Source organism: Camelina sativa, chromosome 9, assembly GCF_030686135.1.
Source record: "Camelina sativa cultivar CO46 ecotype springtype chromosome 9, ASM3068613v1".
Classification (NCBI taxonomy): domain Eukaryota; kingdom Viridiplantae; phylum Streptophyta; class Magnoliopsida; order Brassicales; family Brassicaceae; genus Camelina; species Camelina sativa.
In genome coordinates, this window is record NC_141888.1 from 22,004,666 (window position 1) to 22,018,574 (window position 13,909).

A 13,909-nucleotide genomic window follows, 5' to 3' on the forward strand; every position below is an offset into this window, starting at 1 on the left:
TTAACTCTAACTCTATAAATTAATAATAAATAATAATAATAATAATACAAAATATTAACGGGTATTTACGGGTCGGGTAGCAAAACGGGTAAAGGGCCGAGTAACGGGACGGGTATTGAAAACTAAACTAATACCCTATACTCGTCCCTTACTCACGGGTAATATAAATATAATACCCTTTACTCGACCCTAAAGCTACGGGTACCCTTTTTTTTGGGATGGGTACGAGCCGAGTAACGGGTCGAGTACGGGTAACGTGTATTAGTGCCCAGGCCTAGTTTTCGTTGAGTTCGGGTACACTTTAACCGAAACCGAATAGAACCAGTTTTTTCGGATTTTTTCCGGGTTCTGAAAATTGTAACCCAAACCGACCCGAACCCGGTACTACCCGAACCGAACCCAACCCAAACATAGTAAAATACCCGAATGGGTTCTATTTTCCATTATCCATTAACCCGAACCCGAACGGGTAATATCCGAACCCGAACGGGTAACCCGAATGCCCATGGCTAATGGAGGGGATTCAAACACTTACTAATTAAGAAAGAAAACTCGAGAAAATGTTGTTGACGGACTCAACGGTTTATATTGGGCCTCAACGGTGACCAAACAAACCCATTTAAAAGCAATTTTCACTTTTATCACACACTCTCTTCTTCTTCTCTTCCAGATTCTTCTTCTAAGCATTGGGGTCACTCACTCTGTTAGGGTTTCGTGGCTTGCTAATACTTTCGCAAACCAAATTGAATAGTTTCTGAAGCTGAATCTCTCTCTCGTCACCATGATCATATCTAAGCTTCTGGATTCGTGTACTCGGCTGGATTTTGTACCAGATAGCTGTCTCTCTGTTCACAAAAAATGGAACAAAAATGGTATTCTTCTCGCTTTCTTTATTTCCCTTCCCACTGTAATCCTCGAACCCCTTTAATTCTTTTAGTTTTTTTTTGTTTTTTTTTTTTTTTGCTTTTTACAGCAAAATCGGTTGTGAAGGTTTGAGAAATCGAGGTGAGTGAACAAGGACAGGATCAGTGAGTTGCCTGAAGCTTTGGTTGTGCACATATTGTCTTCACTTCCAACAGAAACTGCCATAACCACGAGTGTTTTGTCTAAAAGTTGGAAATCTCTTTGGAAGTTGTTGCCAAATCTCAAGTTTGATTTTAATAATCATCACCATACATTTTCAGCGGATGTTTTCAGATCTTTGATTTCACATAAAGCTCCTGTTTTAGATAGTCTGCATTTGAGAATTAAAGATAAGGGTGATGCTTCGGATGTTGGGATATTGATTGGTCTTGCTTTTGCACGCCATCTGCGCAAATTGGTATTAAGTTTTGCATTTCAGGAGGAAGGCTCAGTAAGAAGATTTCAGAGTGTTTTGTGTACATGTAATGATACACTCGAGATATTGCAACTTGAGGGTTCAATTATTCTAATACTTTCCTTCTCGTGTTTGTTTAAAAGTCCTGAGAAAGCTACACCTTTACTATGCATACTTCAAAAACCAATCATTTGTTTCCAACCTTTTATGTGGCTGCCCTTGTCTTGAAGATTTGGTCGTAAATGGAAGAAGCAATACGGAGCTGGATTTCACTATTGCCGTGCCATCATTACAGAGACTAACCATTGAAGATGATTACTATGGAGATAGAGAGGGTGGCTATGTGATAAATGCTCCTTCTTTGAAATACTTGAACCTTAACGGGATCCATAGGCTTGAGTTTTGTCTGATTGCGAATGCTTCTGAGCTGGTGGAGGCAAAAATCACTGACGTTTGTGATATAACCAATGAGAACATCCTGGAATCTCTAACTGCAGCCAAACGTCTTTCCTTAGACTTATCACCCTTACAGGTAATATTTACATTTAAGATTTTATCAGGGGGTTTTTTCTCTACAACTTGGCTTACATTGTTTTGTGTACTACTAATGTTGCGTGATGCGCAGATTAAGTATCCTACTGGTAAAAGCTTCTATCAGCTTCTATCTTTGGAGCTCCATACAAACGAAGAAGAGTGGTAGAATCTTCTTTCGCTCATGCTTGATAGTTCTCCTAAATTACAAATCCTCAAGCTCATCGACGTAAGTCATTACATTATTCAACTACCTTTTTTGTCTTTTCCCAGTGCTCTTTCAGGTATTTTACTGATCTTAAATATTACATTCATCTCAGTCAACGCGATTTGATAAAGATTATCTGGTGGACCGGAAATGGAATCAGCCAGAGTGTGTACCTGAATGTTTGTTGTTCCATCTTGAGACATTTTTGTGGACAAGATACGAATGGCAACGAGACAGTGAGCATGAAGTTGCCACATACATCCTTAAGAACGCAAGACGATTGAAGAAAGCAACTCTCTCCACAAAACCCATCGAATCTAAAGAGCTCGAGAAGTTGGAAAAAAGACGTGAGATGCTCAACGAGTTGGTCAATGTGGTTAGGGCTTCAAATTCATGTCACCTCGTGTGTGAAGCTGATACGTACTCTTGTAATTGGTAGGATAAATGCTATGGAAAAGTGCAAAACTGCAAATCAGTCTACTTCACATATCCTAGGGTAATCGGCTTAACTGTTATGAGTTGGGGTTCGTAATAAGAATCTAGCACCCACATTTATTTATTTAATTAGGTATATAGCAATGGTCAAACCAAAAGATGCATTAGAGTTTCCAACTTACCTTTTGCATTTTCAAAGGAACAAATGAATATGGCCCATGTCTCTGTTTGTGTGTTAGCAACTTAGCATTTAAAATATTTCACCAAACTCAAGTTCGATTGTATCTATCACCAATACGAGTATACGACCATAGATTTTCAGAGAATCTTTGCAGATCTTTGATTCTGCATTTGGAAGTCGGACAGAAATGCGATGCTTTTGAGTTGGGATTATGGATTGGAATTGCATTTTCTCGCCATGTGCGTAAATTGGTATTGGATTTTCAGTTTAATGAGGAAGTATTTGTACACTTTTCTAGTGATTTAGGTAGATGTCATAACTCACTCGAGATCTTGAAACTCAAGTATAATATTCTTATAGATCTTCGACTTCCTGTTTGTTTTGGTCCCTCAGAGAGCTGCACCCTTTACCTTGTAGACTTTGAAGACGAAGAATCTGTTTCCAACCTTTTCTCTGGCTGCCCTTGTCTCGAAGATTTGGTCGTGTATAGAAATTGTAATGCCGATGTAGCAAATTTCATAATTGAGGTGCCATCATTACAGAGACTTACCATAGAAGTTGTATGCTCAGGAATGGGGGATGGAGGCTATGTTATAAATGCCACTGCTTTAAAATACTTGGACATCAACGGGTTTCATGATCTTGAGTTTTGTTTGATTGAGAAAGCACCAGAGCTAGTGGAGGCAAAATTCTGTCACGTTTCCAAAATAGTTGATGAGAACATCCTAGAAACTCTAACTCCAGCCAAACGTCTTTCAGACTTATCACCCTTACATGTAATTTTTAGATTTTAACATTTTCGTGGGGTTTTTTTTAATTTTTGGGTCTAAAGAAGAAGGATAAACTGATTTGATGTTGTTTGAGTTAATTTTTGATGTTTACAAGAAAAATTATCAACGACAAACACATTTTTTATTAGCTATACATGTGTTTATATTATTTTCTCTGCAAGTAATTTGTAATTTTGTAGTATTAAAGATTTTGGTTCAAGAAGTTTCAATAAATGGATCTAAAACCGAGTAAGTATACAGGTGAAAGTATCAATAATTGAGTCATGTGGTAACTATACTGATCCTTGAAATTTTATGAGGAAATAGGCAATGATTTTGATTTTAGAGTTTGATGGGTTAACAAGTTATTTGGTAGTATAAAACAAAAGTTTTAAATGATTATTTAGTGGGAAAATGTGAGAAAGCTGACGAGGAAGAGTATAACGAAGAATGGGATGATAAAAGTAATAATAAAAATTATAATGAAAAATTTGACAATGAAAATGTCGAGAAAGAATATGAAAAATAAGAAAACAGTGGAAGAAAACATAGATGGTGGCGGTCAATTAAAAATGAGAAAAAAAAGATTAATTCATAATTCTAAAAATGTTTCGTTTGTCTGGTGGTCAAAGAAATTTTTTAGTATATGCAAGGTCACCAGTTCGAATGTCTGATCCGTCTCGCCTCTGGACGTCCAGTTAAATCTAATATTCTTTTGATCAGATTTGATCTTATTAGAACAACTGATTTTTCTATTTTTTAAAAATTTTGTGTATCTAAAATAAAAGTTTAACCTTAATAGTAATTTAAAATTTTCTAGAAGATAATATTTCATAACTGTCATCAATTATATATCATTTTCACCAAAATATATCAAATAAACCCACAAAAATACATTGAAAATATTTGATCCAAGGAATTTTTTTTTTTTTAAATTATACAATTTCTAGAGATAAACTTAAATTTCTACAAATTACTATGGCTGTAATTTGCCCTATATTTTTAACTATAAATATAGAGCTTAGGTTACAACATTGGATATTGAATGCATTAGGTTAATTAATTAGGTAGTGTTGATATTGTGGTTTTTTATATTTTTTTTTGGTTCTTTTATAATTGAATTTTTTATTATACGTTATGATTATTTTTTTCTCTCGAGGTTGTATTTTTTGTGTTTCTTTTTAGGAAAAGAAAAATTATATGAGCTCTTATTATTTTACTATGAATCAATATAAATACGTTTTTTATTTTTTGTATATTTACATTTATGTTTTAATTTTGATGTTGTGAATAAGACTGCAACTACGTGTCGATGGATATAATTTGAAAATTGAGATTGTAGGAACGAGCAGATAAAGGAACCAAACTGGAAAATCGATAAGGTATTAAGAATTCTGTTTTTTTTTTTGGTGTGTTTATCTTTATTTTAATATGATAACCTAATGTAAATAATACTTTAGAGATAAATGTAATTCCTAAATATATTTTCGGTTCTCTATCTCCTAGGGTTTTGTAACTAGGTCATCCTTTTACTAATGAAACACAACTACACAAGTGAATCTCATCACCATTATCATATCTAAGCATTAGCCGGATTCGTGTATTAGGGACCATTTGCATAAGAGTTTGGAGCGTTCGTAATCTGAAACAATTGTTTTCTCTCTTTAACGAAATAATGGAACAACTACAACGGTATGTCTCTCTGTTTCGTTTATGTTTTTTTGTTTCTCGGAATAATCCGTTTCTTTGAGGTTTTTTAATTTTGTAACTTTCCAACTTTAATTTCTATGAACTTTATCTTTAGTTTATCTTTTTGTTTTTCTTATACAGCAAAACTGGTGGTGAAGGTTTGAGTAATCGAGATGTTGTAAATGAGGACAGGATCAGTGAGTTGCCTGAAGCTTTGCTTGTGGATATATTGTCTTCACTTCCAACAAAAACTGCCATAGCCACTAGTGTTTTGTCTAAAAGTTGGAAATCTGTTTGGAAGTTGTTGCCAAATCTCAAGTTTGTTTCTGACTATCACAATACATTTTCAGAGGATGTTTCCAGAACTCTGATTCTACATAAAGCTCCGGTTCTAGAGAGTTTGCATTTAATGGTTGGATATGAATGTGATGCTTTGCAGATGGGATTATTGGTAGGAACTGCATTTGCACGCCATGTGCGTAAATTGGTACTGGACTTGTCCTTTCCATGGAGAGGCTCATTAAAATTCCCGGGTGCTTTGTGTAGATGTAACAATACACTCGAGATATTGGAACTCACGGGTTCAATTCTTTTAGACCTTTCTTCTCCGGTTTGTTTCAAGTCCCTGAGAAAGATGTACCTTTCCCATGTAAGCTTCAAAGACAAAGAATCTATTTCCAACCTTTTCTGTGGATGCCCTTGTCTTGAAGATTTGGCCGTGTGTAGATTTAGCAAAGCCGATGTGGGGGTTTTCACTATTGCCGTGCCATCATTACAGAGACTAATCTTAGTAGATAAATACTATCCAAAAGCTGCTAAGGGCTATGTGATAAATGCTCCTTCTTTGAACTACTTGTTCATCAATAAGTTCGATGGGCTTGGACTTTGTCTGATTCAGAAAGCGCCAGAGCTGGTGGAGGCAAAAATCTATAGCGTGTATCGTATAAAGAATGAGAACATATTGGAAACTCTAACTCCAGCCAAACGTCTTTCTTTAGACTTATCACCCTTACATGTAATTTTTTTTAGATTTTAGATTCTTTTCTCGTGGTTTCATCTACAGTTTGGCTAACATTGTTTTGTGTACTATTATGTTGCTTGATGCACAGATTAAGCATCCTACTGGTAAAATCTTCTATCAGCTTCTATCTTTGGAGCTGCATACAAAAGAAGACGAGTGGTGGAATCTTCTTTCACTCATGCTCGATAGTTCGCCTAAATTGCAAATCCTCAAACTCATTGACGTAAGCCATTTCACTCTTTAGGATAGTTCTAAATTGCAAATTCTAAATTGCTCTACTTTCATGTATTTTGATGATCTCTAAATATATTACATTGATTGCTTTGGCCGCAGCCATATCACTTCCATAACAAATATAGTCTGATCGGCTTGAAATGGAATCGACCAAAGTGTGTACCAGAATGTTTGTTGTTCCATCTTGAGACATTCGTGTGGACAAATTACGATTGGCAACGAGAAGATGAGAAAGAAGTGGCTACATACATCCTTAAGAACGCAAGACGGTTGAAGAAAGCTACTCTCTCCACAAAACCAATCAAATCTAAAGAGCTCGAGAAGTTGGAAAAGAGAGGTGAGATGCTCAACCAGTTGGCTACTGAGGCCAGGGCTTCAGATTCATGTCACCTCGTTATCGAAGCTGAAACTTTCTAATGAGGATATTTTCCTCGACAATTAGGATTTCTATTTTGTTGATTTAGGAAACTGCTCAAGAAATGTATGTGTTATGGAAAAAGCCAATTCCAATATGTTAGGGTTGCCACTATATAACACTTTTCTTCTCTTTATAAAACATCCCAAACTTAATTTGTTCTGCATAAAACAACATATACTTTTTAAAATATCTAAAACAGAACCTATGTAATTGAGACAGAGAATTGCGATCACTAAACCTGATTAAACCATTTAATCGCGATTACTCATTTGCGTTTGTCTCAAAACACGACCTATATGACTCAATGATATACGACGTAGTTTAGTGAGAAAAGAGAGACGACATCGTTTGGCTGTACGTTGATGAATCTGCAACAAACCACAACAAACAAAAAAACTGCAACACAATTCCTAAAACCAAAAAAATGAAACAAGTGGGTGAATCTTCACCACTCCAAACCTGTCAAAATATTACGTCACAACTCTAGTTGTTCTTTATTTGTTTTTTACTTCACTACTCCATTGTATAATTGAATTCTAACGTACTTCATACTAGAATCGTATCAAATTATCAATATACACCAAATTAGCTTGTGATTCAGTTATTAATAATCCCAATCTCAAAAGACCAAAAGTATAATTAACAAAAAGCGAGATACAAAAACATGATTGAACATCACGTGTTCACATTACAAAAGGGATATAAAAAAAACCTGCAACTATTTTTAAAAACCTGCAACTACTTCCAAAAACCTGCAACTAATTCCAAAAACATGAAACACCAATACAACTCCTAGATATGGCTTTCTTGTGTGAGTGTGTGTGGTCCTTGTGAAAAAGTGAGTGTCTCTGCACCTAGAAATGTAGATGGACCAGCTCCATCAATAATTGTACTCTTCTTACTACTCTTACTCTGCTTTTCTTTTTTTTCCTTCTTTTCCTTTGGAAATGTAGGACATCCAGCTGAATTGTGACCTGCTACACTACACTTACGACAATGCATGATTCTCCCTTGCCTTCCGAGTTTGTCTGGCTCATTTTTGTCCTTTCCCATAATTTTTTTTGGCTTCTTCTTCTTTGGTTCCTTCTTCTTTTTCTTTGGTGATTCATTTTTCCCTTTGATCTGATCATAGTTCTTCTTCTGACCCTTCTTTTTCCCAGGTAGATTTGGATCTGGAGGTTTGGTTATCAAGACATATTTGTTGGTCATCCAAAAACGTGGACCTCTAACCGGATCAGGACCTCTATCATACACTTCCTTCCATACATGAGTAGTAAAGTATGGGGACACAAAATCATCAACATCCTTGTTAGCATCTAAGATTGCTGCATAAGCATGTTCACATGGAATCCCTGTGATTTGCCACTTGCAACATGAACACTCCCATTTACCTGTTGACAAGTTCACAAAATGTGAGTTCCCATCTAAATAAACATCAAACCGCCCATGTGTTCCTTTTGTGATTTCACATCGCATAGCATCTTCTTTCTCAGCCTCCAAAATCTCTGTCGCATATTCAGAGAGCTTCTTTTTCTATTTTCCAATTTTCATATTTCTCTTAGTAATCCTTCCCATTGCCTGCCTTCTTATAGTTTCCAACATTGGAACTAATGCCTTTGCCCTTGCCTTGACAATTGTAGAGTTAAAGGACTCTGTTGCATTGTTGTCCACATCCTCACAACTACTTCCTATCCTATAATAAGCTCTAGACCAACTCTTTGGATTCTCCTTCATCACACTATCATAAAGAGACATATCATAAGCTCTAATCTTGTTGAGGTTTGCTTCAAATTCAGAATGGTTATAACTCCAAGCTAGGTGCCACACCAGTTTTTTTAGCAAGTCTTTATCACCATGCCTAGTCTTCAAGTTTTCCACAATGTGCTTGACACACATTCTGTGCTCAGCATTTGGCAGCTCATTTTTAATAGAGGTTATGATCCCCTACATAATTACATAAGCAAACTAGTAAAGATGTAACCCAAGCTAGTAGAAAATGAAACGAGACATATGTTTAAACATTGAGACTAACAATAGTACTTACTTTAGAACGATCTGAGATGATGACATAATCTTGTCCATCCTTTAGATTCAAATCAGCCTTAAGTAGTTTAAGAAACCACAACCAATTATCAGCATTTTCAGTCTGAACTGTTGCCCATGCAATTGGATATATCTGATTGTTTGCATCATGAGCAATAGCAGTCAATAGGCAACCTTTGACGGCGTGTTTCAGAAAAGTTCCATCAATCCCAATGATAGGTCGACAGTAGTAGAATCCTTGTTTCATTGCTCCAAGACACACATAAAAACGATTAAAAACATCTTCACCAGCAACATAGGGTAGGTATCAACAACCGCAGTGGACCCTGGATTTGAATCTATGAGCTCAATCGCATAACCTCTAAGGTGAGCAAAATGTTGAGCATATTCCTGTTGAAGCCACTTCAGAGCTAGAAGTCTTCCTCTCTGAACTTGTCCTATAGAACTTAGTATGTTCCACTGCTCCTTAATATGCCTTTGAATATTAAGAGGCATATAGTTAGGTTGCAATCTTAGTTTTATCCAGAAAAAGCCTTCCAGTGACAGGACTCTTCAATAGCTTGCATTTCCCATTAGATTTACATCTATGATATCCACAATTAGTCCTCACAACCCACAATTGTCGAGTCTTGTCGAATGCAGCATATACTTTCCATTCACAGTTCTTATCTTGACCACATACAAAGCTCATTTTGTCTTTCCCATATCTGTTTTGCCTAATGTTTTCCCTCGACTTCAAAGCATGATGTAACACAACCTCTTTAAACTCAAACCCAGTTAAGAATGTTCTTCCAATAGCTAACTTCTCATTTGTTCCCATCCTAATTTTCCTATCTCTAAAAACCATTGGATCTTCCTCTTCATCTGAACTCTCTGGGACAATATTTTGATTAATCCTAAAATCATCAAACCAGTTGGCTACAGATTCCTCAATCTCAAACTCAAACCTTTCAACTATGTCGTCTTGTTCATCTTTTTTCTTTCTCGCCTTACTCTCCCTTTTGTCTTCTTCATCTTCAGATTCGTCTCTCTTTCGTTTTGCCTTGCTTCGGCTTACCTCATTCCCGACTTCAACATCTTCATTGTCATCACCAGTCGCATCACTACCATTGTTTTTGTCTTCTCCATCATCTCTGCTCTTATCTCCATCATCCTCGTTCTCGACGACATTATCCTCCTCGTCTCCATCATCTCCACTATTATTTCCATCAGCCACACTCTCTTCATCTGACACTTCCTCGAAACCATCTGAATCTTCATCACTTGCGTTGCTTTTCGGATTAAAATCTGGATCATCTGGATCACTCTCATATACCAAAGGACTAATCGGCATCTCGTCTCTTTGTAATTCTTGTATAAACCAAAATCACTCTAAACCTAAGACGTACAGCCAAATGATGTCTACGTCGTATATCATTGAGTCATATAGGTCGTGTTTTGAGACAAACGCAAGTAATCGCGATTAAATGGTTTAATCAGGTTTAGTCATCGTAATTCTCTGTCTCAATTACAGAGGTTCTGTTTTAGATATTTTAAAAAGTATGTGTTGTTTTATGCAGAACAAATTAAGTTTGGGATGTTTTATAAAGAGAAGAAAAGTGTAGGTCCAAATGTTGAGAATGGAACAAGTACAGGTTGTTATATAGTGGCAACCCAATATGTTATGTAGGTAACTTTTACAACTTCAGTGCCCGATTGAGTTTTTCTTAGTTATGTATTTTAGTTGCACCAGAAACTTGTTCTTTTTTAGAGAATTGCCATTTGGGAAAACAAGAAAGGATTGATCCACCAATCTTGATGATGAGCTATCAGCATATAACACGGCATAGACCATATAACTTTTGGACTACAAAATTGTTGAACTATGGAACAAAATGCTTCGAAAACTTTTTACGGAATGTAGTTATTGAAAATTATGACCAATTAACAATGTTATATACCGCATAGTTCTAGTGCAATTTGACTCTATAGTGTGATTGAGCCTAAATTTTAAAAGGGCCGAGTTACGAAGCTTTCAGAGGAAAACGATCGGTGTCAATTTTTCTCACACTATTTTCTCATTCTTCTCCAAATCTTCTGCTAGCTCGAGTGAGTGACTGCTATTGCATTACGATTGTTAATCCTCTCTTACTGATTGAATAATTTTTGATGCCGGATCGTCACTGTTACCATATGTCTAAGCTTTTAGCCGGTTTCTTGGTTTCTAAAATTTCAGTTTTGAATTATCGATGGGATGCTAAATCTTGGTTACATTATGAGGAAGAGATACAGAAGATAAAGGAGTAAGAAAAGTACAGAAAATAAAAGGTACAGAACAAGAGGAATAGAGAGCACAAGCGGTAAGAGAACGAGTTTCCTCACGAATATATCTCTTAGCAAATTCATTTTTTCTTTGTTTTAGCAATGATATCTCTATTGGTTTTTTTTATCCTCAAATGTTTTGAACCGAACTAACCAAACCACTTACATAACCGAAATTATTCCAAAATAATCGAAATAACCATATTTTCAGACAAAAAAAACTGTTTTTTTTTGTTAAAAGGCTTTCAATTAAACTGGAAAATGAAAAATAAAAGTTTTACAAGGCCCAGTAGGAAGCCCAATACATCTAAAACCCAAAGTTAAAACCTCATACATCAGGAAACATAACTGAACCAATGTAACCAATAATTAGAAACGAACCAATGGTTAGAAGCAAACCAGTGATATGGTTGAAGAATTTAAACCGCCTGCCAGTACTCAATAATGACATACGAAACGCATGGAGAGAGAGTGGAACTTTGTAGAGATCGCAGGGGAGATTAGGGTTCCTTATGCACTAGTTACCGCAGACGTATCAGTAGAGAACCAAAGATGGAGTAGAGATAGAGAGAGATCCTGATTACTAGCTCGAAAGCTCAACGCTCTATTGCGGATGGTGGTGTCGATTTGGCGAAGAAGAAGATCTGTAGATTTGAAAGAGCTTCGGTGTAGTCGGTGATTCCATTATGTCCAGATCGTGTAGATGACTGCCTGCCAAGCGATGAGTAGAAGCTTCTTGGCCACTCGTGTTCCTCTATAGCTTGTGAGAGAGTCAATCGTCTGAGTCCAGGAGGAGAAAGGTACAAAGCTGCATCGGCGAGCAACCTCCGACCAGATCGCCCAAGTAAACTAACACTGAAAGAGGATGTGATCTCGCGACTCAGGCATAGACGCACAGAGTAGACAGTGAGAGTCTACTTGAAGTCCCCAGCTCAGAAGACAGTCTCTTGTCAGACAACGATCCAAAATAAACAGCCAAGTAAGAAAATTATGCTTCGGGATCCCACCTGAAAACCAGACGATGCTATGCCAGGGAACAGTAGGAGAGACACCCCTAAGAGCAGAGTAGATGGTACCAGTGTTGTGACGAGACTTGCAACAATCATCAATCCACCATTGGTAAGAGTCACCTTCCTCAGTTAATGTGATTGTTGAAAGTTCAATATGGACATTGACCTGAGATTCCGACCTTGCAGGGGGAAGATGCCAAGATCCTCGCCTCCAAAGGTCAGCAAGACAAGTGCTTCGACGAATACCAATCTGATACAGCCCGTCTCCTTGGAGGTATGACAGCATTTTCCCTAACCTGCACCAATTATCAGTCCAGAATTTACATGATTTTCCATTGCCTAGTTTGAACTTGACCCACAAATAGGCTACATCTCTAATCTTAAGCAGCTTATTTGTTAACCAGGAGAACCAACTGCAAGGCTTGCGAGTCCAAAACAAACTCAGATCATTCGACAGCACTACTCTTCGAAACCATGACACCCAAACTGAGCCAGACCTGAAGAAAAGGAGCCAAATGAGTTTTACCATACAAGCTTTGTTCCAAGTAAACAAGTCCCTAAGTCCCAAGCCTCCCTCCTTCTTTGCCCTGGTGACTGTATCCCATGCTACACGAGCTGAGTGATGCCCCTCCGTCGTTCCTTTCCATAGAAAAGCACTTGAAAGAGAGTTTAACTGTTTTATACATTTCTTTGGCAGGACAAACCCTGAAGACCAGAAGTTTGAGATTCCAGCGATGACAGAATTCAGCATTTGAAGCCTTCCTACGAATGAAAGAGACTTCGTTGACCAAGCAGTAAGGCGACCCTTTACCTTCTGAATTAGAGGCGCACAATCAAGCAAGGTAAGTTTCTTTGTGCACAGTGGGAGTCCTAGATATCTAATTGGCAATTGTCCATGACTAATTCCCGTGGTGGCTGCTAAGTTGTCAATTTCAGGGCTGAGATAATCCGGAGGTAAAGAACCTAGTTTTTGGAAGGCTGATCGCTAACCCTGAAACCGCTTCAAACTCTTTAAGCACTTGGAGGACATTCTGCAACGATGACGCAGAACCATCAATGAAGATCAGTAAGTCATCAGCAAAGCATAAATGAGTTAGCTTTATTTCTGAGCAGCGGTGGTGATAGTTTATTTTCCCTTCTTCAGCCGCTTGGTCAAGGCAAGCAGAGAGACAGTTCATAGCCAGAACGAAGAGGTATGGAGAGAGGGGGTCCCCTTGGCGCAAACCCCTCGAACCCTTGAAGTAACCATGGACGTGTCCATTGAAGCCAACCGAGAAGGTAGGTGTGCAGACACAAGCTTTGAGCCAACGAAAGTAAATCTCTGGAGCGTGTATTACATTTTCGTTTGGAGCGTTCGAAAATCTGAAGCAAATTGTTGTCGAAAATGGAACAACAACAACATTGGTATATCTCTCTTTGTTTCGTTTATGTTCTTTGAGGTTTCTTAATTGTAAGCTCCAACCTTAATTTCTGGGTCAACCCTAAAATATATATATATTTTTTTTGTTGTTGTTGTTGTTATTTTGATCTACGTTGACAGCAAAATCGATGGCGAGGACAGGATCAGTGAGTTGCCTGAATGTTTGCTTCTGCACATATTGTCTTTACTTCCGACAGAAATTGCTATAGCCACTAGTGTTTTGTCTAAACGTTGGAGATCTCTTTGGAAGGTGTTGCCAAATCTCAAGTTCGATTCTAGCTATCACCAATACGACTATAGATTTTCAGAGAATCTTTGCAGATCTTTGAT

At 37.3% G+C, this 13,909-nt stretch overlaps 1 protein-coding gene and 3 pseudogenes across 2 annotated transcripts; 2 read left to right on the top strand and 2 right to left on the bottom strand.

Moving 5' to 3' along the window:
• Positions 1–631: 631 nt before the first annotated feature.
• On the top strand, positions 632–2,621 carry LOC104715445 (FBD-associated F-box protein At3g49020-like; annotated as a pseudogene). The gene is made up of 4 exons (XR_015565657.1): positions 632–872; positions 974–1,850; positions 1,944–2,078; positions 2,170–2,621. The product of XR_015565657.1 is annotated as an FBD-associated F-box protein At3g49020-like (transcript).
• A 2,497-nt stretch (positions 2,622–5,118) lies between these two features.
• LOC104715446 (FBD-associated F-box protein At3g49020-like) lies at positions 5,119–6,804 on the top strand. Its single transcript, XM_087465657.1, has 4 exons — positions 5,119–5,135; positions 5,274–6,147; positions 6,242–6,376; positions 6,487–6,804. Exons 1-4 carry the CDS (start codon positions 5,119–5,121, stop codon positions 6,802–6,804), a joined length of 1,344 nt encoding a protein of 447 aa, XP_087321783.1.
• Positions 6,805–7,460: 656 nt separating this feature from the next.
• LOC147938495 (uncharacterized) lies at positions 7,461–8,732 on the bottom strand (annotated as a pseudogene).
• An 87-nt stretch (positions 8,733–8,819) lies between these two features.
• LOC147938496 (uncharacterized) lies at positions 8,820–10,274 on the bottom strand (annotated as a pseudogene).
• Between the last annotated feature and the right edge of the window lie 3,635 nt (positions 10,275–13,909).